The sequence below is a fragment of the Anolis carolinensis genome, chromosome Y (genome assembly GCF_035594765.1).
Source record: "Anolis carolinensis isolate JA03-04 chromosome Y, rAnoCar3.1.pri, whole genome shotgun sequence".
NCBI classification, from domain to species: Eukaryota; Metazoa; Chordata; class Lepidosauria; order Squamata; family Dactyloidae; genus Anolis; species Anolis carolinensis.
The window spans coordinates 997,065-1,024,665 of NC_085848.1; the positions used below are offsets into that span (position 1 = coordinate 997,065).

The window sequence follows — 27,601 nt, forward strand, 5'->3', positions numbered from 1 at the left end:
TCGCATCATGCAATAACAACACAACTAAATGCCCCAGAAATACAAAACTTGGCATCACAATGCAAAAGCCTTGCCTCCCAGTTGGAACAACACAACCACACCACAAAACCACACAGGACCCACAAAACTCACAACAACGCATCGTGACACAACTAAACGCCCCAGAAATACGAAACTTGGCAACACAACACAAAAGCCTTCCCTCCAGGTTGTAACAACACAACCACACCACAAAACCACAATTCGTGGCCACAAAACTCACAACAATGCATCTTTACTATAACAACACAACTAAACGCCCCAGAAATACGAAACTTGGCACACAACTAAACGCCCCAGAAATATAAAACTTGACAACACAATGCAAAAGCCTTGCTTCCCGGTTGTAACAACACAACCACACCACAAAACCACAATTCGTGCCCACAAAACTCACAACAATGCATCGTTACTATAACAACACAACTAAACGCCCCAGAAATACGAAACTTGGCACACAACTAAACGCCCCAGAAATACAAAACTTGACAACACAACACAAAAGCCTTTTCTCCCGGTTGTAACAACACAACCACACCACAAAACCACACTGGACCCACAAAACTCACAACAACGCATCGTGACTATAACACAACTAAACGCCCCAGAAATACAAAATTTGACAACACAACGCAAAAGCCTTGCCTCCCAGTTGTAAGAACACAACCACAACACAAAACCGCAATCCGGACCCACAAAACTCACAACGCATCATGACTATAACAACACAACTAAACGCCCCAGAAATACAAAACTTGGCAAAACAATGCAAAAGCCTTGCCTCCCAGTTGTAACAACACAACCACACCACAAAACCACACTGGACCCACAAAACTCACAACAACGCATCATGACTATAACAACACAACTAAACGCCCCAGAAATACGAAACTTGGCAACACAACACAAAAGCATTCCCTCCCGATTGTAACAACACAACCACACCACAAAACTCACAACAGTGCATCGTGACTATAACAACACAACTGAACACCCCAGAAATACAAAACTTGGCACACAACTAAACGGCCCAGAAATACAAAACTTGGCAACACAACACAAAAGCCTTGCCTCTCAGTTGTAACAACACAACCACACCACAAAACCACAATCCGGACCCACAAAACTCACAACAACGCATTGTGTCTATAACAAATACAAAATTTGACAACACAACTCATCCACCTCCCCAATCCCTACATTCACACTTGGCCTCCAAAAAAACAATTACAATAATAACAATGACAACGACAACAATAAGAGTCAACGCAATCACAGGCAAGAAACAGCCAGGCACTGAGGCTGAGAGGCCAGTCAGTGCTACACTGGGCCTCCAAAAAACAATACAGTAGCATCTAACTTATCCAACCTTCATGACCACTACAACAACAACAATAATAAACACCTACACAGGCAAAACAAAAAAAAGACTATTGTACCACAATAAAAATATAAACCGCACTCAGCAGAATCAGACATTACAACTAACAACAAACCAAAGACAACAGGGATCTCAAGCAATTATCAATCAACACAAAAATTGAAGCAGGTAATAGACTTCAAATACTATTACTAATGTGAGTATAAAGAAGGTGGAGGTCACAGCATAAATACAACCTAATGTAGACTGAACAACACCACCAGACTCAGACACAGCAACGCGTGGCCGGGCACAGCTAGTAAGATTATAAATATAATATGAAACAATTACTGTGGTATAATAATACAGAACAATATAATCTCTAAAACCAGGAGCAACACTCTGAAAGAAAGAGTAACACTCTGAAAGAAGGGAAATTGGGAATTCCAGAAAGGAAACAATCAGGGCCGGCTAACACTTCCCAACAAAGGATTCCCCCAGGCAGGAAGCAGCCAGGTTTTGAAGCGGCAAGACCATTAAATGCTAATCAAGGTGGCTAATTGCAGCATTCATACCTGACACACTGAGACTATTAATTTCTATTCAATCTGGCCAACCAAGGATTCTGCAAGGTAGAAAGCGGCCAGGCTTGCAAGCACAAGGCTATTCAGTGCAATTCAATCTGGCCAAACAAGGATTCCCCTACAAAGGAAGGAGCCAGTCTTCAAAGCGGCTCTTTGATTGAGGGTGCGACTCCAGCTACTCCAGAAAATGGCCAGGCTTTGAAGCTGCAAGGCTACTCACTGCTATTCCGTCTGGACAACAAAGGATTCCCATCAGCCACAGCAATGCGTGGCCAGACAAAGCTATATACATACACACAATCTAAAAAGGTAAAGGTTTCCCCTGATGATAAGTCCAGTCGTGTCTGACTCTGGGGGTTGGTGCTCATCTCCATTTCTAAGCCCAAGAGCCGGCGTTGTCCGTAGACTCCTCCAAGGTCATGTGGGATGACTGCATGGAGCGGCGTTACCTTCCCGCCGGAGCAGTACCTATTGATGCACTCACATTTGTAAGTTTTTGAACTTCTGGGTTGGCAGAAGCTGGGGCTAACAGTGGGGGCTCTCTCCGCTCCCCCAATTCAAACCTGTGGCCTTTCGGTCCAGAAGTTCAGCAGCTCAGCGCTTTAACACGCTGCGCCATCAGGGGATATTATTTCCTAAAGGTTGTGAATATACAATACAGTAGAGACTCACTTATCCAACATAAACGGGACGGCAGAACGTTGCATAAGTGAATATGTTGGATAATAAGGAGAGATTAAGAAAAAGCCTATTAAACGTCAAAATAGGTTATGATTTTACAAATTAAGCACCAACACATCATGTTATACAACAAATTTGACAGAAAAAGTAGTTCATTACACATTAATGCAATGTAGTAAATACTCTATTTACGAATTTAGCACCAAAATATCACAAAAGTACGTTGGATAATCCAGAACGTTGGATAAGTGAGTGTTGGATAAGTGAGACTCTACTGTATTTCTGATTGGTTTTTTTGTCTGTTGGAGGCAAGTATGAATGCTGCAATTAGGGAAAATGATTAGGATGTAATGGCCTTGCAGCTGTAAAGCCTGGCTATTTCCTCCCTGAGTGATTTTTTTTGTTGGGAGGTGTTAGCTGGCCCTGATTGTTTCCTGTCTGGAATTCCCTTTTTTCAGAGTGTTGTTCTTTATTTAATGTTCTGATTTTAGAGATTGTATTGTTCTGTTTTATTATATTCTGATTTTTTATTATATTCAGATATATTTTATATATTCTGATTTTAGTGTTTTGGAATACTTGGAGCCAGATTGTATTCATTTTCACGGTTGACCGCAACACAATAATAATAATAATAATAATAATAATGATAGTAATAATAATGACTTTGGTAATACACAGTGCTTCACTCCCTTCTCAGCTTCCTTTCTGGAGGAATCCTTTCTTGGGAGGTGTTAGTTGGCCCTGATTGTTTCCTTTGTGGAATTTCCAATTTCCCTGCTTTCAGACTGTTGGTCTTTATTTACTGTCCTGGTTTTAGAGATTATATTGTTCTGCATTATTCTATCCCAGTAATTATTTCATATTAAAGTAGAATCTCACTTATCCAACATTCGCTTATACAATGTTCTGGATTATCCAACGCAATCTGCCTTTTCGTAACCCATGTTTTTGTAGTCAGTGTTTTAAATTCATTGTGATATTTTAGTGGTAAATTTGTAAATACAGTACAGTAATTACTACATAGCATTACTGCGCATGTAACTACTTTTTCTGTCAAATTTGTTGTATAACATGATGTTTTGGTGCTTAATTTGTATAACAATTACCTAATTTGATGTTTAATTGGCTTTTCCTGAATCCCTTCTTATTATCCAACATATTCATTTATCCTGCCGGCCTGTTTACGTTGGATAAGTGAGACTCTACTGTATATTGATAATCTCATATTATCTGCTTAGAACTGGATTATCTGAGGCCCTTTCTTCACAGCTGTATAAAATGCACACTGAAGTGGATTATCTGGCAGTGTGGAGTCAAGATAATCCAGTGCAAAGCAGATAATATCTATATATATAAAATGATAAAGTTGTTTGCGCAGTGACTATAACAACAAAACTAAACATCCCAGAAATACAAAATTTGGCAACACAATGCAAAAGGCTTGCCTCCAGGTTACAACAACACAACCACACCACAAAACCACAATCCAGACCCACAAAACTCACAACGCATCATGCGATAACAACACAACTAAACGCCCCAGAAATACAAAACTTGGCAACACAATGCAAAAGCCTTGCCTCCCAGTTGTAACAACACAACCACACCACAAAACCACACAGGACCCACAAAACTCACAACAACGCATCATGACTATAACAACACAACTAAACGCCCCAGAAATACGAAACTTGGCAACATAATGCAAAAGCCTTCCCTCCAGGTTGTAACAACACAACCACACCACAAAACTACAATCCGGACCCATAAAACTCACAACAACACATCGTGACTATAACAACACAACTAAACGCCCCAGAAATACAAAACTTGGCACACAACTAAACGCCCCAGAAATATAAAACTTAACAACACAATGCAAAAGCCTTGCCTCCCGGTTGTAACAACGCAACCACACCACAAAACCACAATCCGGACCCACAAAACTTACAATAAGGCATCATGACTATAACAACACAACTAAACGCCCCAGAAATACAAAACTTGGCAAAACAATGCAAAAGCCTTGCCTCCCGATTGTAACAACACAACCACACCACAAAACCACAATCCAGACCCACAAAACTCACAACAACGCATCATGACTATAACAACACAACTAAACGCCCCAGAAATACGAAACTTGGCAACACAACACAAAAGCATTCCCTCCCGATTGTAACAACGCAACCACACCACAAAACCACAATCCAGACCCACAAAACTCACAACAATGCATCGTGACTATAACACAACTAAACGCCCCAGAAATACAAAACTTGCCAACACAACACAAAAACCTTGCCTCTCAGTTGTAACAACACAACCACACCACAAAACCACAATCCGGACCCACAAAACTCACAACAACGCATCATGACTATAACAAATACAAAATTTGACAACACAACTCATCCACCTCCCCAATCCCTACATTCACACTTGGCCTCCAAAAAAGCAATTACAATAATAACAATGACAACAACAACAACAATAAGAATCAACACCATCACAGGCAAGAAACAGCCAGGCACTGAGGCTGAGAGGCCAGTCAGTGCTACACTGGGCCTCCAAAAAACAATACAGTAGCATCTAACTTATCCAACCTTCATGACCACTACAACAACAATAATAATAAACAGCTACATAGGCAAAACAAAAAAAAAACTATTGTACCACAATAAAAATATAAACCGCACTCAGCAGAATCAGACATTACAACTAACAACAAACCAAAGACAACAGGGATCTCAAGCAATTATCAATCAACACAAAAATTGAAGAAGGTAACAGACTTCAAATACTATTACTAATGTGAGTATAAAGAAGGTGGAGGTCACAGCATCAATACAACCTAATGTAGACTGAACAACACCACCAGACTCAGACACAGCAACGCGTGGCTGGGCACAGCTAGTAAGATTATAAATGGGTAATATAGCTGTGTGGAAGGGCCTTGAGTCTACACTGCCATATAACTCAGGGCAAATTAGATAATCTGTGGAAGAGGCCTGAGGCCTAAGTCTGCCTGTCCCCTGGGCTGAGTTGGTTGCCAGGAGACCAAGTGGGCAGAGATTAGTCCTCTAACTGGCAGCAAATGGATAAAAACAATTATTGCTCTCCCTCTAATTAGGACTTTATTTTTCTTTTCTTTTTGTTGTATCAACCTAGAGCAAACTTTTTAAAGAGGGGGCCAGTTCACGGTCCCTGACACTGTTGGAGGGCCGGACTACAGTTGAAAAAAAACTATAAACAAATTCTTATGCACACTGCACATCTCTTATTTTGAAGCAAAAAGAAACAAATGGGAACAAATACAGCCTCAATGTTAATCATAATCATAATAAAAATAATAAAGAAGGTTGGAAGAGACCCCTTGGGCCATTTAGTCCAACCCCCTTCTACCTTTGTACTCCAAAAGCACAAAGCACCCCTGATAGATGGCCACGCAGCCTCAATGTTGTTTGTTGTTGTTGTTGTTGTTGTTGTTGTTGTTGTTGTTATTATTATTATTATTATTATTTTATTGTATGAGACAGCAAACAAGATAGACATGCTGGATTTCTTATCACAAAATCACAAGTCAAACACTTCCCAAGTGTCTAGGACTGTGTCATGTATTATTATTATTATTATTATTATTATGACACAGCAAACAAGATAGATATGCTGGATTTCGTATCACAAAATCACAAGGCGAACACTTCCCACGTGTCTAGGACTGTGTGATGTATTTATTATTATTATTATTATTATTATTATTATTATTATTATTATTATTATTTTATTGTATGACACAGCAAACAAGATAGACATGCTGGATTTCTTATCACAAAATCACAAGTCAAACACTTCCCAAGTGTCTAGGACTGTGTGATGTATTTTTGGATGATGCGCGCAGATCCCAGTAGGGTGGCCTTTTACAGCTGACAGATTATTATTATTATTATTATTATTATTATTATTATTATTATTATTATTATTATCATCAACACAACGGCGTTGTATGGCACAGCAAACAAGATATTATTATTATTATTATTATTATTATTATTATTATTATTATTATTATTATTATTCACACAGTCCTAAACGCTTCGGAAATGTTCAACTTGTGATTTTGTGATACGAAATCCAGCATACCTATCTTGTTTGCTGTGTTATACTGTGTCTTTGTGTCAATAATAATAAAAATAATAATAATAAAGAAAACTGGAAGAAACCCCTTGGGCATTTTAGTCCAACCCCTTCTGCCTTTGTGCATCAAAATCACTGGCAAAGCATGCCTTAATAATTAATTATTAATTAAATAATAATTAAAATACCATTATAAACAAGCAAAGCTTTGGAAGGCGTGCACCAGGTGAAGAAGGAGGTGGATGATGGGTTGTGTTGTCAAATTTCGAGGTTGGGGGGCCTGTAGTTTTGTTGTTTTGTCGGTTGCCGTGATGCCATCACTCATTTATATATATTGATCTATATATCTATCTAGATCCATAATAAAAGTGAAAACTTGTATGTGTGTATGTGGCACGGGTTTCTGCTCACACAGACGGCCTCCCTCCGGCCTCCACAAGCAAACCATAGTTCCCAGGGCTGAGGAACCACCACGTCACTCCCGTCCACTGACATGGCAGTGACAGTGAGCGCTATGAACATGTATCCCAACCCCTGCCAATGTCCTCCCCAGACGCCACGGCCCACCCCCAAGGAAGGCTTTCCTTTGGGGACCGTTTCACCCCAATTCGTGCCTTGTCCTCCACCACAGGCAGGCATCCCAGGGCTCTCTCTCCATTGGTGTGGAATTTGCATAGCCCTGCCCACGGCCCTCCCCTTTCCAATCTGTCTACATAATAAACACAGCAGAACTGAGCAGCAACTAAACTTACTGGGGGAGTTTAGGGATTGACTCCACATGGTGGAAGTTGTAGTTCACCCTGCATCAAGTCAGAGTGCTGTGACTCCTACTGGGGAATGTAGAGGAGTTGTAGTTCACCTACACCCAGAATGCTATGAACCCAAACAACGATGGCTCTGAGCCACACTTGCCACGCATCCCCGATAGGCCCAGATTTGTATACTGGTGGGTATGGAGGGGAATTGGCCTGGACATTTGGGATTTATAGTTCACCTGCAATCAAACCCCAACAATGATGGACCAGGACCAAACTTGGCACACAGAGCCCCCAAAACAAAAGAATATATTGGACCACTTTGGGGGAAAGGGAGTTATAGTTCACCTGTATCTAGAGAAACAGCGACCCCCACCGACAATGGACCAGGACCAAACTTTGCGCAGAGAAGCCTCATGACCCACTGCAGGGGTTTGTAGGTAGGGGCCTTGATTCTGGGAGTTGTTGTTCACCTGCATCCAAAGAGCACTGGACCCAGCCAATGAGGGATCTCAGACACATCCCGAATACATTCATCTAGGACAGTCCACTCAATGGTGTCCAAGAATCTTTCATCCTTCTCAACATGTTCTAATTCCTCATCATTTCTGATTGGGTAAAGAACTTCATATTGATTGTGTAACTCCACATTCACAGTACCATACCCAGTCCTATTCCTTCCAACAGCAGCCTCCTTATAGCCATCCCCTGCATGTTCATCCAATCTATGTTTTCATCTAGAATTGTCTGATCTGTGTTCAAGAAAAACTCAAGTTCTCTAATGTCCTTCAATGTAATGAGTTGAGCTTCCAGTTGCTGGATTATCTCTTCCTTCAAAGCAAGCTGGTTGCACTTGCTGTAGATGTAGCTTGCTAAATATTTTGGCAATAATATATACATCCCACAGGTCCTGCACGTGACTGCAATAGGTTCTCCACTCTCCATGTCCTGGTGACATAGGTCACAAGTAGGAATTTCTACATAAATCCTGTGTCTCTCCTCAAAACACCACATTTATCTCCTTCTCCATATTTTTCAGAGATGATTGTTTAAACTGATCAGCTACATCCAAGAGTATTGAAGGAACTAGCGGAAGTTATTTCAGAACCACTGGCAATCATCTTTGAGAGTTCTTGGAGAATGGGAGAAGTCCCGGCAGATTGGAGGAGGGCGAATGTGGTCCCGATCTATCTTCAAGAAGGGAAAAAAGAACGACCCAAACAATTACCAATGTCTGGTCAGCCTCACATCGATACCAGGCAGGATTCTGGAAAAGATCATTAAGGAAGTGGTCTGCAAACACTTAGAAACAAATGCAGTCATTGCTAATAGTCAACACGGATTTACCAAAAACAAGTCATGCCAGGCTCATCTGATCTCTTTTTTCGACAGAGTTACGAGTTGGGTCAATACAGGGAATGCTGTGGATGTAGCCGACCTGGATTTCAGTAAGGCCTTCGACAAAGTCCCCCACGACCTTCTGGCAAACACACTAGTAAAATGTGGGCTAGACAAAACTACGGTGAGGTGGATCTGTCATTGGCTAAGCGAACGAACCCAAAGGGCGATTCTCACCCATGCGTCGTCTTCATCATGGAAAGAAGTGACAAGTGGAGTGCCATCCGCAGGGTTATGGGCCCGGTTCTGTTCAGGATCTTGATTAAGGACTTAGACGAAGGGTCAGAAGGCACGATCATCCAGTTTGCAGAGGGGACCAAACTGGGAGGGAGAGCCAACACTCCAGAAGACAGGAGCAGAATCCAAAACGATCTTGACAGACTAGAGAGATGATTGGCCGAAACTCACAAAATGAAGTTCAACAGGGACAAATGCAGGATACTTCACTTCGGCAGAAAAAATGGAAATCAAAGACACAGAATGGGGGGCGATGCCTGGCTTGACAGCAGTGTGTGCGAAAAAGACCTTGGAGTCCTCGTGGGGAGGAAGGGGAACATGAGCCAGGAATGTGGTGCGGCGGCTAAGAAAGCCAACGGGATTCTGTCCTGCATCAAGAGGGGAATAGCGTCTAGGTCCAGGGAAGTCTATTCCTCCTTGGCCAGGCCACTTGACCTGGAATCCCACTGTGCCCCATTCTGGGCACTGCAATTGAAGGGAGAGGGTGACTCTAAGCTGGAAAGCGTCCAGAGGATGAGGGAGGCTCAAGTGATCAAGGGTCTGGAGAACAAGAATCCCCATGAGGAGCGGCTTAAAGAGCAGGAACTCTCTCTCTGCCCCAGGGGAGTGTGGTGGAGAGAGGCTCCTTCTTGGGAGGCCTTGAAGATGGCTGGGTGGCCATCTCTCGGGGGTGCTTTCAACGAGATTTCCTGCTTCTTGGCACAATGGGGTTGGACCGGGTGGCCCATGAGGTCTCTTCCTGCGATTCTAGGATTCTATGAAAAATTAAATATGCAGCTATAGGATGGGAACACCTGACTTGGAAACAGTTCATGTGAAAGGGATCTAGGAATCTTAATCAGTCATAAGCTGATGATAAGCCAGGAATACTACTACTACTACTATTATTATTATTATTATTATTATTATTATTATTATTATTATTGTATGCCACAGCAAACAAGATAGATATGCTGGATTTCATTTCACAAAACCACAAGTCGAACACTTCCCAAGTGTCTAGGACTGTGTGATGTATTTTCGGATGATGCGAGCAGATCCCAGTAGGGTGGCCTTTTGCAGCTGGCAGATCATGATTTTGTCAATGTCTATTGTTTCCAAATGACAGCTGAGATCTTTTGGCACGGCACCCAGTGTGCCCATCACCACCGGGACCACCTGCACTGGTTTCTGCCAGAGTCTTTGAAGTTCAATCTTGAGGTCCTGATAGCGGCTGAGTTTTTCCTGTTGTTTTTCGTCAATGCGACTGTCACCTGGGATGGCAACATCAATGATCCAAACCTTGTTCTTTTCCACAACTGTGATGTCTGGTGTGTTGTGTTCCAGAACTTTGTCAGTCTGGATTCGGAAGTCCCACAGTATCTTTGCGTGCTCATTACCGAATACTTTTGCAGGTTTGTGATCCCACCAGTTCTTTACTGCTGGCAGGTGGTACTTGAGGCATAAGTTCCAATGAATCATTTGGGCCACATAGTTGTGCCTCTGTTTGTAGTCTGTCTGTGCAATTTTCTTACAGCAGCTGAGGATATGATCCATGGTGTCGTCGGTTTCCTTGCACAGTCTGCACTTTGGGTCATCAGCTGATTTTTCGATCTTGGCCTGAATGGCCTTTGTCCTGATGTCTTGCTCCTGGGCTGCAAGGATCAGGCCTTCTGTCTCCTTCCTTCTTCAGGGTCCCATTCGTGAGCCACAGCCAGGTCTTCTCCTTATCAGCTTTTCCTTCAGTTTTGTCAAGGAACTTTCCATGCAATGTTTTGTTGTGCCAGCTGTCAGCTCTAGTTTGTAGTGCGGTTTTCTTGTACTGGTTTTTTGTCTGCTATGCTCTGAGGAGTCTCTGATTTTTGACTTCAATCAAAGCAGGCTCTTCACTTTGCTTTCCATATTCTGCCAGGGCATGTTCTTCTTGTTTTACTTGCAAGAGTCCTCTGCCCCCTGATCTTCTAGGCAGATATAGCCAGTCAACATCACAGCGAGGGTGCAGTGAATGTGAATGGTCATGAGTTTTCTTCTTCTTATTATTATTATTATTTATTATTATTATTATTATTATTATTATTATTATTATTATTGGGTTGTTGTATGTTTTCCAGGCTGCCTGGCCATGTTCTGGAAGCATTCTCTCCTGACGTTTCTCCCAGATCTACGGCAAGCATCCTCAGAGGTTGTGAGGTATATTGGGAAACTAAGCAAGGAAGGTTTATATATATATATATCTGTGGAAAGTCCAGGGTGCCAGAAGAACTCTATCAGTTGGAGGCCAGTGTGAATGTTGCAGTTAATCACCTTAATTAGCTCTGAATAGCTTCACCTCCTGGCTTCTTCCTTCCTGGGGGCACCCTTTGTTCCTTTGTGCAGAGGTGAGAGGGATCCTCTCTCCTCTGGAGGAGTCTACTGGATACCATGCAGCTGTGGACAAGTCTACAGAGGGACCACCACACTCAGCAGCATTGCCCAAACACGAGTCAAAGAACATGAAAGGCACGGCAGACTCACTCAACCAGAGAAATTGGCCATAGCAGAGCCCTTGATGAACCAGCCTGGACACAGGATATTATTTGAGAACACAGAAATGCTTGACCACTCCAATAACTATCACGTCAGACAACACAGAGAAATCATTGAAATCCACAAGCATGTGGACAACTTCAACAGAAAGGAGGGAACCATGAAAATGAACAAAATCCGGCTACCAGTATTAAAACACTAAAAAATTAGAACAGTAAATAAGAAGCAACATTCTGAAAACAGAGGAGTTTCAAAAATTAGTCAATCATCGGCAGCTAACGACTCTGAACAAAGGATTTCCCCAGGCCAGGATGAGAGGCTGGGAAAGCCATTTAATGCTACCAAATGTGATTAATTACAACATTCACATTGGCCTCCAGCAGACAAGAGTTCTTTCCCCCCCACCCAGGAACTTCCACAGATTTACCTTCCTTGCCAAGTTTATCCATATATCTTAAATGAATCTATTGCACTTTATCTATTTAAAATTTGTAACTCATAATGTGCACCTTGCTTATCCGCTGTTGCAACCACATTGTTTTTAATTCAATGTTTTAATACCGTGTTGTGTGTTTTTTCGGCTGCTGTGTATATATTATCATTGGTTTTTATTATTGTTCTTTGATGTTTCATATTTTATTTTACCATTGTTTTGTATCTGATTTTGCTGTGAGCCGCCCCGAGTCCCCTTCGGGGGAGATGGAGGCGGGATATAAATAAACTTATTATTATTATTATTATTATTATTATTATTATTATTATTATTATTATTATTTCTCATAACCTCTGAGGATGCTTGCCAAAGATGTGGGTGAAACATCAGGAGAGAATGCTTCTGAAACATGGCCAGACAGCCCAGAAAACACAACAACCCTGTGATCCCGGCCATGAAAGCCTTCGAGAACACATTATTATTTTTCTTTGGTCAGACCTCACCTGGAATAACCCTCTGTTCAGTTCTTGGCAAAGCAATTCAAGAAGATGAACAAGCTAGAACACATCCAGAGGAGAGCAACCAACATGGTCAAAGGTTTGGAAACCAGGAATCAAGAAACCACTGAAGGAGTTGGGTATGTTCAGTTTGGAGAAAAAGTGGCTGAGAGAAATCTCACATGAAAGCCATGTTTAGATATTTGGAAGGATGTTTCATTGAGAAGAAAGGGGCAGGCTTGTTTTCTGCTGCTCTGGAAACTAGTGCACAAGTGAACCAAGAATTTAAGAAGAGATTCCACCTAAACATTAGAAAGGACCTCCTGATGGTAAGAAGAGATGTTCATTAATAGTACATATCTGCTGCCTGGGAGGTCTAGTGAAGGGTCCTTTCTTCTTTGGAGGTTTCTATCACACTATTTAAGTTTGGTACGTATGCTTATGTCAAAGAAACAATTCAGCTGTTACTAAGGCCTAATAAATTATTGATGGATGTGAACTTGAATCTTAATATTGCTTACCTGATGAGCTCTGCATATAAGATCCAAATCATGTTTGTGAAGGAACTTTGCAACAACTTCAGCTCCAAAGGTGAAAGATACTCCTCTGTCATTTTCACCCCATCCAAGCACATCTTTGTCAGGGTCAGACCACAGCAAATCACAGAGAAGACCTTGATCTGGCACATCAGTGGGCCGCATAATTCGTCGAATTTGTTCCATTGATTGGAGATCTGGCGATAAACCTGTTGAAAATCCAAATGCAGTCAATTTGCATTTTGTTTTTATAAAGCTGTGCATTAGAAATACCTATATATAGAATGCAAATGCATATATGCAGTGGAAATTAATGAAGTGGAAATTAAATCTTTGTTTTAATTATGCTGATCTAGAAAACAATGGGTAACTGTCTGATTTATCCAAAGCCAGGTTCACCCCCTTTAAAGATTTCAGCAGGGATCCCATCAGGTCTGTTGGCTTTGTTATTTTTTTGTTGGTTGATGGCATTGCTGACCCTCCAAATTAGGCAGTGTGCAAGCTCATCCCTGGTTTGCTGTTGTGGGATTCTTGGAAGGCTTTCCTTTTTATCAATTAGCTGTCGGATCTCTGTCATTTTCATCAAACCAATCTTGATGTTTTTTAGTTTGGTATCAAATAGTTTCTTCACAGGCTGTGATGATGGAGGTCTTCAGTTTGTTCCAATGTTCCTCAACATTTTTGGGGTGTTCTGTGAGTAGATGATCTTTGAGTGTTGTTTGGAGAAGGGCTCGTTTGGAGGGCTCCTGAAGGGCTTGGGTGTTCATTTTGTACCTCATCTTTCTTCTTTGGAGCCTGCATTTGGGGGCGATCTTGATAGCCACCATGGATTGGATTAACCTGTAGTCTGTCCAGCAGTCATCAGCACCTGTCAAGACTCTAGTGTTAGTTCATAGGTATCTATGATAGGTGCCTGCTAATTTTTGGAAAGATTAATTTGGAGGGTTGAGAGTCGTTCATTAATGGGTGCTTTGGACAGATGCTTCACCAGGTTATTTCTGATTACAAAGCTTTGCTATTTGATTGTATACAATATGCAGGTGCCATAATTGCCTCGGTTCTTTTCCTTCCTCCTTGTCAGTAGCAAGATTAGCATAGATAGGCTTAGGCCCAGTAATTCTAATTAACTAGTCTTAGACACAGTCAGATAATGCGTAGTCTTTAGCACTTGTACTCCATTACAGGAGCTCACAAGAATGATGATGATGATGATGATGATGATTATTACACATCAAAGCACCCATCTTTATTTATTTATTTATTTATTTATTTACAGTATTTATATTCCGCCCTTCTTTCTCACCCCGAAGGGGACTCAGGGCAGATCACATTATATAGGGCAAACATTCAATGCCCATATACACATAGAACCGAGACAGGCACAGGCACAGAGGCAATTTAACCTTCTCTTGAGGGGATGTTCGATTCTGGCCACAGGGGGGATCAGCTGCTTCCTCATCCACTGTGATGGCACTTCCTCATTCCAACGTTGTAAATTAGTTAAATTTGCCTCCCCACTTTATAAGTGGTACCTTATTTCCTACTTGATAGATGCAACTATCTTTCGCGTTGCTAGGTCAGCAACAAGCAGGGGCTATTTTTTAATTTTTTAATTGACAGGTGCTCATCCCACCATGGGCTGGCCTCAAACTCATGACCTCATGGTCAGAGTGATTTATTGCAGCAGGCTGCTCACCAGCCTGGCCCCTATCTTAAAAACTTTGTTAAAAACCTGATTGAATAAAATGGATTTAGCCTGCCATTGGAAAGACAGCAGGGAGGAGGTCATCCTAGCTTCCCTTGGCATGGAATTTGAGTTGAGGGGCAGACACTGAGAAGGCCTACTCTCTTGTTACTACCAACTGAGCTTGCAATGGAGGTGGGACTAAGAAAGGGACTTCTCCTAAAGAGGAAGAAGAAAAGCCACAAAGAAAGGAAGAGGAGGAAGCAATGGTTTGATGGATTATTGTGTTAGAATACCAAGGGACATGAGGATTTCACTTTTAAGGATTTCTGGAGGATGGGTAGGGTAGAGATGGAGGCAAGGTCATGGTTAAACGAACTCATAGAATTTGAACATTGTTTCTTGCAACAGTAATAGTTTAAACAGTGTGTATAAAGTAGGTCCTCCAATACTTCTTAAGGCCAGGACAGCCATACTGTAGCCAATCTTTCAGAAACACATCTTATAGAAAAAGACATATATTTCCTGAAACAGGATAAATAAGGTTTATTATTTAGGGCTTGTAAATATTTTAAAAAATTAATGGAATTTTTTTAATGTAAAAATTGAACTAACACCAGAGAAAGTATTCTGTGATCAGGAGGGTAGGATTAAAGTAAACATGCTAAACAAATTGGTCCAATTAGTAGGGATCTATGCACCCAATACAAAACAAAAAGCTTTTTTTTAAATAGGAAAATAGTTCAAATCTTAGCAGAATATGAAGAAAAAGAGATGACATGGATGTGAGACTTTAATGGAGTAAATGAAATAGTATACAAAACAGAAAGGGTAGAATTATTACCAAAGGTACAGGTAGACCATAATCCAGTATTACTGAGACTGAAAGGGATTAATAGAGTAGGAAGGCTCTAGGGAATGAATGGTTATATCTTGAACGTAAACACAACTAAGGAGAAAATCAAAACTTATCTGAAGGAGAACCTTCAGGCAGAAAGGGTGGTTTGGGATACAAGAATATAAGTATTAAGAGGGTTATTAATTCAACAAAACACCATTTGGTATAAGAGAAAAAGCAAGTTACATTAGAGTTATTATTTAATATTAAAGGTAAAGGTAAAGGTTTCCCCTGACGTTAAGTCCAGTCGTGTCCGACTCTGGGGGTTGGAACTCATCTCCATTTCTAAGCCAAAGGCGTTGTCCATAGACACCTCCAAGGTCATGTGGCCACTGGCATGACTGCATGGAGCACCATTACCTTCCTGCTGGAGCAGTACCTATTGATCTACTCACATTGTCTGTAGACATCTCCAGGGTCATGTGGCCACTGGCATGACTGCATGGAGCACCACTACCTTCCTGCTGGAGCAGTACCTATTGATCTACTCACATTGGCATGTTTTTGAACTGCTAGGTTGGCAGATTTAAGATTAGGAAAAAGGAAAACGAATTACAGGAAAATAGGGAAAGAGTGAAACACAGGCAAACTTGAAAATCCTTTACCAACAGAAGAAATTGCTGATTGTAAACAAAATCAAGATAAAAAATTATGTACAAATAATAAGCTCTGGCAAAGGATCGTTACGTTATTGCGGTGCTGGGGCTTGAGCCCCTCGATGATGCCATGAGTGAAACTGCAGGGCCACCCAAGACGGGAAGGTCATGGCAGAGAGGTCAGACTACATACGACCCCTGGGGAAGGTAACGGCAACCCACCCCAGTATCCTGGCCATGAAAACTACATGGATCAGTACAACCAGAGAAATGTCGGTATACCATCGGAAGATGCTACTGGGGAGGAACAGAGGACTAGTTCACTAGCTGCAGATGTGATGACGCAGTTAGCTCCAAGCTGAAAGGAAGGCTAACGGCCGACGGTGCTGGAGGTGAAGGACGAATTTGATGTTCTAGAGATTAACACACTATAGGAACCTGGAATGTAAGATCAATGAGCCAGGGCAAACTGGACGTGGTTATTGGTGAGATGCCAAGATTACAGATAGACATTCTGGGAGCCAGTGAACTGAAATGGACTGGAATGGGCCACTTCACAAAAGACGACCACCAGATCTACTACTGCGGACAAGAGGGACACCAAAGAAATGGAGTAGCCTTCATAATTAATAATAAAGTTGCTAAAGCAGTGCTTGGATACAACCCAAAAAATGATAGAATGATATCAATTGGAGTTCAAGTGATCCAAATATATGCCCCAACCACAGCTGCTGAAAAAGCAAAATTAGATCAGTTCCATGAGGATCTGCAGCACCCACTGGATAATACGCCAAAAAGAGACATTGTTTTCATTACAGGAGACTGGAATGCTAAGGTGGGCAGTCAAATGACAACCGGGATCACAGGCAAGCATGGTCTGGGACAACCAAACAAAGCAGGACATAGGCTGATAGAGTTTTGCCAGGAAAACTCACTGTGCATAACAAACACCCTTTTCCAACAACCTAAAAGACGGCTTTACACATGGACTTCCCCAGATGGTCAACACTGAAAGCAGATTGACTACATCCTTTGCAGCCAAAGGTGGCGGACATCCACCCAGTCGGTAAAAACAAGACCTGGAGCTGACTGTAGTTCAGTTCACAAAATTCTTATTGCACTATTTAGAATCAGACTAAAGAGAATGGGGAAAATACACAGACCATTTAGATACGATCTCACAAATATTCCTAGTGAATATGCAGTGGAGGTGAAGAATAGATTTCAGGGACTAGACTTGATAAATAGAGTCCCAGAAGAACTATGGACGGAAGTCTACAACATTGTCCAGGAGGCGGCAACAACGTACGCCCCAAAGAAAAAGAAACCAAGATGGCAAGGTGGTTGTCTGCGGAGACACTGGAAGTAGCCCAAGAAAGAAGGAAGGCAAAAGGAAACAGTGATAGGGGGAGATATGCCCAACTAAATGCACAATTCCAGAGGTTAGCCAGAAGAGACAAGGAACGACAGTAGAGTCTCACTTATCCAACATAAACGGGCCGGCAGAATGTTGGGTAAGCGAATATGTTGGATAATAAGGAGGCATTAAGGAAAAGCATATTAAACATCAAATTAGGTTATGATTTTACAAATGAAGCACCAAACCATCATGTCAGACAACAAATTTGGCAGAAAAAGTAGTTCAATACGCAGTAATGGTATGTAGTAATTACTGTATTTATGAATTTAGTACCAAAATATCATGATGTATTGAAAACATTGACTACCAAAATGCGTTGGATAATCCAGAACGTTGGATAAGCGAGTGTTGGATAAGTGAGACTCTACTGTATTTTTAAACAAGCAATGCATAGGAGTGGAAGAAGGCAATAGAATAGGAAGGACAATTTCAGGCAAAAATGGGCATGATCAAAAACAAAGATGGCAGGGACCTAACAGAAGCTGAAGAGATCAAGAAAAGGTGGTGAGAATGTACAGAAGGAAGGATAATAATATCGAGGATGGCTTTGACGGTGTGGTGAGTGAACTAGAGCCAGACATCCTGAGGAGTGAGGTTGAGAAGGCCTTAAGAAGCATTGCTAATAACACGGCAATATTCGCAGGGACCCAAACAGGTGTGGGACGGGAAAGAGAAGAAAGGAGAAGGGAAAACTGCAATCTGTAGGTTTGCATTGCACAAAGCTCTTCCATTATTGGTCTTTTCTTCCATCCCTAACCCTTTCTGGTGGAAGAGGGGCAAAATCTTTTCCAGAGTGGTGTCCCTCCAGCACCAAGGAAAACTTTTTGCTCTTTCCTTCCTCAAGAGAAGGTGGCGAGAATGTACAGAAGGAAGGATAATAATATCGAGGATGGCTACTACATCACATCACTGGCTCGTATTCAGCTTGTATGTTGCCAAGGCTTGTATGTTGCCAATAAATAATCTAAGTCTCCACGGCCAGATGAACTCCATCCAAGAGGATTAAAAGAACTGGCAGAATTTCTTTCAGAACCAGTGGTGAATGACCATCTTAAGAGAATTCCTGGACAGGATGGAAAGAGGGCCCAAACCATGACTGCCCAGTCAGCCTGACATCGATGCCAGGAAAGGTTCTGGAGCAGAGATAATCTGAAAGCATTTGGAAAGGCATGCCACACCCACAAAAAGTCAGCATGGGTTTCCCTTAATCAAGTCATGCCAGACCAACCACATATCTCTTTTTGGTAGATGCAGTGACTGCTGTGAATGCAGCAGATCTTGATTTCATTAAGGAGAGGACAGGCTTGTTTTCTGCTGCTCTAGAAACTGACGTTTCGCCCACATCTATGGCAGGCTGCAAGGCCAAGAGCAAGCCATGAGAGTCAAGACAAAGATGACAAAGGACTCTTGCTACACCCTGGACTCTCCACAGATATATATATTCTTTCCTTTCCTTACTTAGTTTATCCACACCTCACAACCTCTGAGGATGCCTGCCATAGATGTGGGCGAAACGTCAGGAGAGAATGCTTCTGGAACATGGCCACACAGCCCGAAAGACATACAACAACCCTGTGATCCCGGCCATGACAGCCTTCGACAACACATTTATTCAATAAGTTCAGTAACACAGCACAAGAAAGCAGCATACATAATTTAACCACTTACCTCCATGGCAACAAAATATTTTCTCATCCACTATGGCTGCAATTGGTAAGCAATTAAAGCAGTCTGTAAAGGTTTTCCATAGCTTGATGTTATATCTTCGTTTACCTAGAAGACATTTCAGGGCACATCTCATTTAAAAACCAAAAAAGCATAAAATAATAGCATTTTATTAGAGTAGAAGGGTTGAAGGAGAACACCAGATCAAGGTTCTATATTACTTTGCTTTTAATGGGTCTTGTTTGAGTCTGTTAAATATCAATCTCATAATTTTCTTCAAAATGGTATCAGACAAGCAGATCAAGTTTACATCCAGTATCTATTTTCTAGAAATGCAAACTCCACATTACACTTAGAGTAAATGAGAAGGTATCTTCTTAAGCAACATCCCATACATATTATGACCTGGAATCAAGCTCTGAAATTTTTGATTAGAAGAAAAAGCAAACAATTAAGATACATACCAGTTACTCATGCCTCAAGATGTTCTACTGAGGCCAAAGTATTTACTCCATATTACTTACGGGTAGTGTGTTATTTAATCACATGGAAAATAGCTCTTCTTGCTGATGATAGAATGTCTTTTCTAAAGAAAGATCTCTAATGTCTATCTTTACAACTAGCAAAGGATTCAAGACAGATAAAACAAAATTACTTCTTCATTTGAGACACATACTGGTATAAATTATGGAGCCATTTCACAATATGTACCATGATTACTAGTTAATACTTGATTTTAAAATCAATTTTAAACAAATGATAGTAAAAATATTAGCAATGATTAGATGTGGTGCAGTGTGTTAAACCACTGAGCTGCTGAACTTGCAGACCAAAAGGTCCCAGGTTCAAACCCCGGGAGCGGTGTGAGCGCCCGCTGTTAGCCCCAGCTCCTGCCAACCTAGCAGTTTGAAAACATGTAAATGTGAGTAGATCAATAGATCCCGCTCCAGCGGGAAGGTAACACTGGCGCTCCATGCAGTCATGCCAGTGGACACATGACCTTGGAGGTGTCTATGGACGACACCGGCTCTTGGGCTTAGAAATGGAGATGACCCCCAGAGTCGGTCACGACTGTACTTAACGTCAGGGGAAACCTTTACCTTTTACCTTTACCTATTATTACTTTATTACATTTTATTACTTTTTTATTTTTGATTCTTCTAATAATAGGACACAAGGAAGTTAACATTTATAAAACAAAACATATTTTAAAACTAGATAAAATGATAATTCAATAGCCCTGCTAGGTAGATATGAATAAACTGCCCCAAGCTCCCAAATACAAGGGAACAATCAATAGAGTTTTTCTCCCAAGACATTTATGTTTCTGTCCTACTATTCTTAAGAGAATCATCATAAGAATTTGGTGGGAGCCAAACAATACAATATTGACTAGTTCAACAAGAACTTCTATCCCCTATCCAGTTTCCACCCCGACTTACTTCCTAGTCTTACAGACCTCTATCCCCTATCCCTCAGCCCAATCGTACCCAATTTCTTACACTTATCCCAAAAAACCTCCTGCCCTCTACCCTCCAGTTCAATTGTCTCCTACTCCCTACCCCCAGGCCCAATGGCCATCTTCTCCCAACCCCCCCCCCCCCCCGTCAAATACCCTTTCCTCCTAATAGCTCCCTATGTCTTATCCTCCAGCCCTATAGTCCCCTACTTTTCACACCCCAAGCCGATAGCTTCCTGTTCCCTATCCCTCAGACCAACAACCCTCTCCTCCCTATTCCCCAGCTCAATAACTTCTTAACCCCTTGTTCTCCACCATAATAGGTAGAAAGTGGCCAGGCTTCAAGCAGCCAGGCTGTTCAGTGCTATTCAACCTGGCCAACCAAGATTTCCCCTAGGTAGAAAACCCCCAGGCTCTGAAGCCACGAGGCTACTCTGTCCCATTCAACCTGGCCTAGCAAGGAGGCCCTAGGTAGAAAGCGGCCAGGCCTTTAAGCTGCAAGGCTATTCAGTGCAATTCAATTTGGCCAAATAAGGATTCCTCTACAAAGGAAGCAGCCAGGCTTCAAAGTGGCTCTTTGATTGAGGGTGCAAGCTCACCAAACAAGGATTCCCCTAGGCATAACACAGTCAGGAACTGAAGCTGCAAGGCTATTCAGTGCAATTCAACCAGACCAACAAGGGATTAACTTTAGTAGAAGGCAGCCAGCTTTGAAGCATCGATACTATTCTATATGATTGAAACTGATGAACCAAAGATTCCCCTAGGCAGCAAGCAGCCAGGCTTTTACTGTATATACTCGAGTATAAGCCAGCCTGAATATAAGCTGAGGCACCTAATTTTACCACAAAAATTTGAGAAAACATATTGACTCAAGTATAAGCCGAGGTTGGGAAATGCAGCAGCTAGTGGTAAAGGCAGACCTAGAGATAGATCTAACATTATACAGTAGAGTCTCACTTATCCAACACTCGCTTATCCAACGTTCTGGATTATCCAACACATTTTTTGTAGTCAATGTTTTCAATATATCGTGATATTTTGGTGCTAAATTCATAAATACAGTAATTACTGCATAGCATTACTGTGTATTGAACTACTTTTTCTGCCAAATTTGTTGTATAACATGATGTTTTGGTGCTTCATTTGTAAAATCATAACCTAATTTGATGTTTAATAGGCTTTTCCTGAATGCCTCCTTATTATCCAACATATTCGCTTATCCAACATTCTGCCGGCCCGTTTATGTTGGATAAGTGAAACTCTACTGTATATACTAATTTCACATATGCATTTCCCCCTGAATCGTTTGTAAATCCTCTCTCTATATGTATGTGTTTTTCCCTCCTGAAATATTTGCAAACTCCATATATCTATGTTTATATCTATCTAGACAGTGTCTATATATGTGTCTGTGTATGCATTTCCCCTGAAATATCTGCAAGCCCAAGAAATCTATATTCACATCTGGAGATGTTTATATATATTTGTGTGTGCATTTCCACCCTGTAACATGTGCAAACCCAATATACAGATATACAGGTACATGGAAATCTCTAGATATCTATATGCATATAGGATTTGCAAAGACCTGCAAACATATGAGGGGGAAATCCATATATAGATAGATAAATACAGATATACAGGTACATAAGGATTGCAAAGGATTGCCTATATATCTGTAGGGGAGATTAACAAATATTTCAGGGGAAAATGTTTTTTATAAGATTAATGGATATATGCATTTTCTTCTTCCTGACTTGCCAGGTCTCTCTCGCCCTCCTTTCCCTTTTCAAAACATTCCCTTGGTTAAGTGGAGGCAGGCTTTGGAAAAGTAAACACACTGATAAGGGAGAAAAATAAATCATATATTGCAAGCAATGGCCTCCAGGCTCCTCTGCTGGCTTGACAGACCCCATTATAAACTGAGGGAGGTTTTTCTTTCTTTTCTTTTTTACAATTCAAAAAAGGACTGAAAAACTCGGCTTAGCTTCGAGTATATAATGAGACTATTGGAATTCTATCAGTTCAAAAAACCATCCAGCTAGAACAAGTACCCAGCAAGCCTGTTCCATTGTATTCCAGCTCACCCCACAAGGATTCCCATAAGAAGAAAATAGCCAGGCTTTGGGGCTGTAAGGCTATTCACTGCTATTCCATCTGGCCCACAAAGGATTCCCTCCCATAAGCCATGGCAACACGTGACCTGGCGCAGCTAGTAATAAGATATTTAACATAGCCTCTTTACTCATTATGTGCTACATTCCCCTATCACATTACAGGAGAGTCTCGCTTATCCAACCTCCACTCATCCAACGTTCTGTATTATCCAACGCAGTCTGCCTCCCGCCCGGAGCCACAGCTATTTCTCCAGGCAGCAACGTGCAGCGGGCCAACACGCCCAACAACAACACAAGTGCAGCCACGCTCCCAAACAAGTGGCAGGCTTGTTGTAAAACACGATGATTTGGTGCTTAATTTGTAAAATCATAACATAATTTGACATTTAATAGGCTTTTCCTTAATCCCTCCTTATTATCTAACATTTTTGCTTATCCAACATTCTGCCGGCCCGTTTATGTTGGAGAAGTGAGACTACTGTATTTGTTTTTATTGTTTTTCATCTCTAACAAGCTCAACCTCTTTCTGCATTTTGGCTTTACTAACTTTCTTTTTACACAGCTTGGCTATTTGCTTTTCCTTGGTGATTTATCCTTGTACATGTTTCTTTTAACTCTTAGCTCAACTACAGTGTTGTTTAGATACCATTCATTTTTCTTTTTTAATCAATTCATCATGAACACATAACTTCCCCTTCCCAATGTATAACAAACATGGTCACTCCCACATAAGGATCCTGCTATTTTCTATCCCATTTATCAGGTCATCCCTTCCAGATCTCAAATAGCTGGTCCCTTTGCTACCTCTTCCACCTCTTTGGCCTGTGAAAGGCAACAGCAACAACAACAACAACACAACAACAACAACTTTATTTTTGTATCCTGCCTCCATCTCCCCGAAGGGACTCGGGTGGCTCACATGCAGACAAGCCTGAACAACATTAATTAAAACATGGAGCAGTGAAATTAAAACATTGTAACCACATAAAACACATAAAACAACACCAGCAGCAATTTAAAACCTGGACAATAACAATTACTGAGCATTCAGAGGCAAGTGAGACATTTGTTGGACCTGATGTTTGCCTTTCAACAAATATCAGGATAAATTAATTATTAGTACTATATATTTCTTTTCTGAATATGTGGTCATCAGTTTCAGGAAAGCCACATTAAAGTTCTCTATTGGCAGACCTCCTCTGTCACAAACCTCCAAAACAACATCTCTATTGTTTCTCTTCCCCCTGATTTTTACCCAGATACTTATATCCCCGGGGTGGGGGGCAGGGAAGAGAAGGGAGTGGACCAAATCAGCAACGGAACAGTTCCTCAAATAACACTGTGAGGATCCCAAGGGAGAGGGGCCCAATAGGGAGGGGGATTCCTATGGTCAGGCCCCCCCCATAGGGGTGGTTTCGGAGAGGGGGAGATACGAGAACGAGATACCTTCAATTTGGCTTAAGGAACGAGAAAATTATTAATTCCAGAACAGTCTGCTGGCATAAGATTGGGTACCCAGACTGGCAATGTTGTTAAACATCAGGTCTACCAATGGAAAAACACCTATTATCCGAGATTTAATTCTGGAGGAACATGCAGACCTGGCGTGCATAACAGAGACCTAATTGGATGAGGCTGGAGAAGTAAATCTTATCCAGCTTTGTCCACCAAGGTACGCCATGCAGCACCAACTGAGAGCTAGAGGATGGGGAGGAGGGGCTGCAGTGGTTTATAAGGATTTCATTCCTTTGACCAGGTGTCCCATCAATGGCATTCAAATCTACCCCCCCCCCCCCCCGAGGATAGGTGACTAGGACAGAATAGGGATTTTGTTAGTGTACTGTCCATCCCACTGCACTACAGTCTCCTTCCCTGAGCTAGCCAGGGTGGTCTCGGGCCTGGCTTTGGAGTCCCAACAGCTCTTGGTGCTGGGGGACTTCAGAGACTACCCTGTCAGGAGCGGCTCAAGACTCCATGTCCATCAGGGCAACGATAAGGCTGTTCCAAGTGGTATCTGGCCCTACCCACAGTGCTGGACATCATCGGACTTGATTTTCTGACAGGGATGAGAGAATAGTATTGAGGAGTTGACTATTACTCCATTATCATGGACCGACCATCACCTGATCAGGTTTAGGCTGAGCCCCCTAACCTCCACAGGGCTGGAGGCTAATTAAGATGGTCCGCCCCAGGAGACTGATGGATCCAGGATTCCTGATGGCTCTTGGTGAATTTCCCACCACCTCAGTAGGTGATCCTGTTGATGCTCTGTTCTCTCTCTGGAATGGGGAGATAACCAGGGCAATAGACACGATTGCTCTAGAACACCCCCTCTCAAGTAGCAGAGATAAACCAGCTGCTTGGTTCAAAAAGGAATTGGCAGCAAGGAAGTAAACAAAGAGGGGACTAGAATGTGTGTGGTGTATCAGGCATAACGAATCAAAGTGAACACAGCTCTCTTTAACTAAAAGCATATTCCGCAGCAATCAATGCCACAAAAAATTCTCACTTTGCTGCAAACATTGCATCTGTGAAGAACTGTCCAGCAGAGCTGTTCTGAACAGCCAGAGATTTATTAAATCCCAACCCTCAAAATGGGGTTCCTGACCATTCACCGACCCGCTGTAAAGCATTTGCTCGGTTCTTTGCAGACAAAGTCATTCTGATCAAATCCGACCTGGACACCATGTTAATGGCAGGCTCTGTGGATATAACTGGAGTACATCTTGTCCAGTTTTGATGGATTCATTTCAATTGGTGCAGCTCGAGGATGTGGACAAGATCCTTGGAGAAGTGAGGGCAAGTACATGCATCCTAGACCCCTGCCCATCCTGGTTGGTAAGGGAGGCCAGAGAGGGTCTGGCCAAGTGGGTGAAGATGGTGGTAAATGCCTCCTTACAGGAGGGCAAATTTCCAGTGAGCTTAAACAAAGTCATGGAACATATAATGGTCTCACAACTCGAGGGGTTCTTGGAAGAAACTGGTTATCGGGATCCGGCACAGTCTGGCTTTAGGCCAGGACATGGAACTGAAACAGTCTTAGTTGCCGTAGTGGATGATCTGTGTAGGAATCTCAACAGGGGGCGTGTGACCCTGTTGGTTCTCCTGGACCTCTCAGCGGCCTTCAATACCATAGACCATGGTATCTTCCTGGGGCACCTCACAGGAATGGGTCTTGGAGGCACTGTTCTATAGTGGCTCCAGTTTTTCCTGGAGGGTCATACCCAGAAGGTGTTGCTGGGGGACACCTGCTCAGCCCCGCAGCCATTGACTCGTGGGGTCCTGCAGGGCTCAATGCTATTCTCCATGTTGTTCAACAGCTACATGAAGCCGCTGGGAAAGATCATCCGGGATTTTGAAGTTGGATGTCACCTGTACGCAGATGATGTCCAACTCTATCACTCCTTTCCACCTGTTGCTAAGGAGGCTGTTCAGATCCTGAACCGGTGTTTGGCTGCTGTGACAGTCTGGATGAGGGTAAACAAATTGAAATTGAATCCAGACAAGACAGAGGCACTCCTGGTTAATCGCAAGGCTGAACAGGGTGTGGGGTTACAACCTGTGCTGGATATGGTCACCCTCCCCTTGAAGACACAGATTCACAGTCTGGGAGTGATCCTGGACTCATAACTGAGCCTGGAGCCCCAGGTTTCAGCAGTGACCAGGGGAGTTTTTGCACAACTAAAGCACCCCTCTCCGCAGAGGGCATAAAAGGCCACCCTCGGCACCCACTCTCCAGTTCCTACGCCGCGAAAGGCGACGAGGAAGGGAGAGGTTTGCCAGAGGGGAAGGAAGGGCAGGATTGTGTGGATTCACAGAGTATACTCTAAGAAACATGGTTGCAGGTAAGCAACCTGCCTTTTTTCTTCGTGCACTCTGTGAATGCACACTAATGGAGACTAGCAAGCTGAAGTGTTGGGTGGTGGGACAGAGCAAACCCGAAAATGAGTTGAATGTCCAAAACCATGATTGTATTGAGCACAAATGGTAAACAAGTGCAAGTAAATGGTCGAAACAGCGACCTAATGCATATAGGAACATATAAAGCGGCCATTGAAAAACAGTCCCCGATACCGTGGCCACCCGGTATCCATGAGGGGAAAAAGGCAACATACCCAAAGTACTCCCATAGGGAGAATGCAATAAAGTGGTAACTCCTCACTGTGAGAAGGGCTGTTCGACAGTGGAACTCTCTCCCCGGGGCCGTGGTGGAGGCTCCTTCCTTGGAGGCTTTTAAGCAGAGGCTGGATGGCCATCTGTCGGGGGTGCTTTGAATGCGATTTCCTGCTTCTTAGCGGGGGGTTGGACTAGATGGCCCATGTGGTCTCTTCCAACTCTACTAGTCTATGATTCTATGATTCTATGATTCCTCGGTACCGAGGAGAAAAAAGCACACTATAAGAGATAAGTAATGCAAACAGTGCAAGTAACTTTGCAGTGCAAAAAACATCTCAAGGCAGTCATCCCTGAAGGGAGAGAGTGGTACAACACTGTCAACATGGAGAACCCAAGTAAAGAGGTGTAAATCAAGAACCATAATTATGGTAGTCTTTGTGTGACCGAGAGAGGAATGCCCGAAGGTGGGACCAAGGGC

General features: G+C 42.3%; 1 protein-coding gene across 6 annotated transcripts in view; it reads right to left on the minus strand.

The window, feature by feature from the left end:
- LOC134292951 (serine/threonine-protein phosphatase PP1-gamma catalytic subunit A-like) overlaps window positions 1–27,601 on the minus strand; it is a 131,536-nt gene that overhangs the window by 30,867 nt on the left and 73,068 nt on the right. For 5 of the 6 annotated variants that reach the window (XM_062958851.1, XM_062958850.1, XM_062958846.1 and 2 more), the window contains exons 4-5: window positions 19,432–19,536; window positions 13,151–13,374 (exon numbers count right to left, since the gene is read on the minus strand). In XM_062958851.1, the coding sequence (XP_062814921.1) occupies window positions 13,151–13,374; window positions 19,432–19,536 (329 nt within the window). The remainder of the gene's footprint in view (window positions 1–13,150; window positions 13,375–19,431; window positions 19,537–27,601) is intronic. The other variant, XM_062958849.1, reaches the window with a different exon arrangement.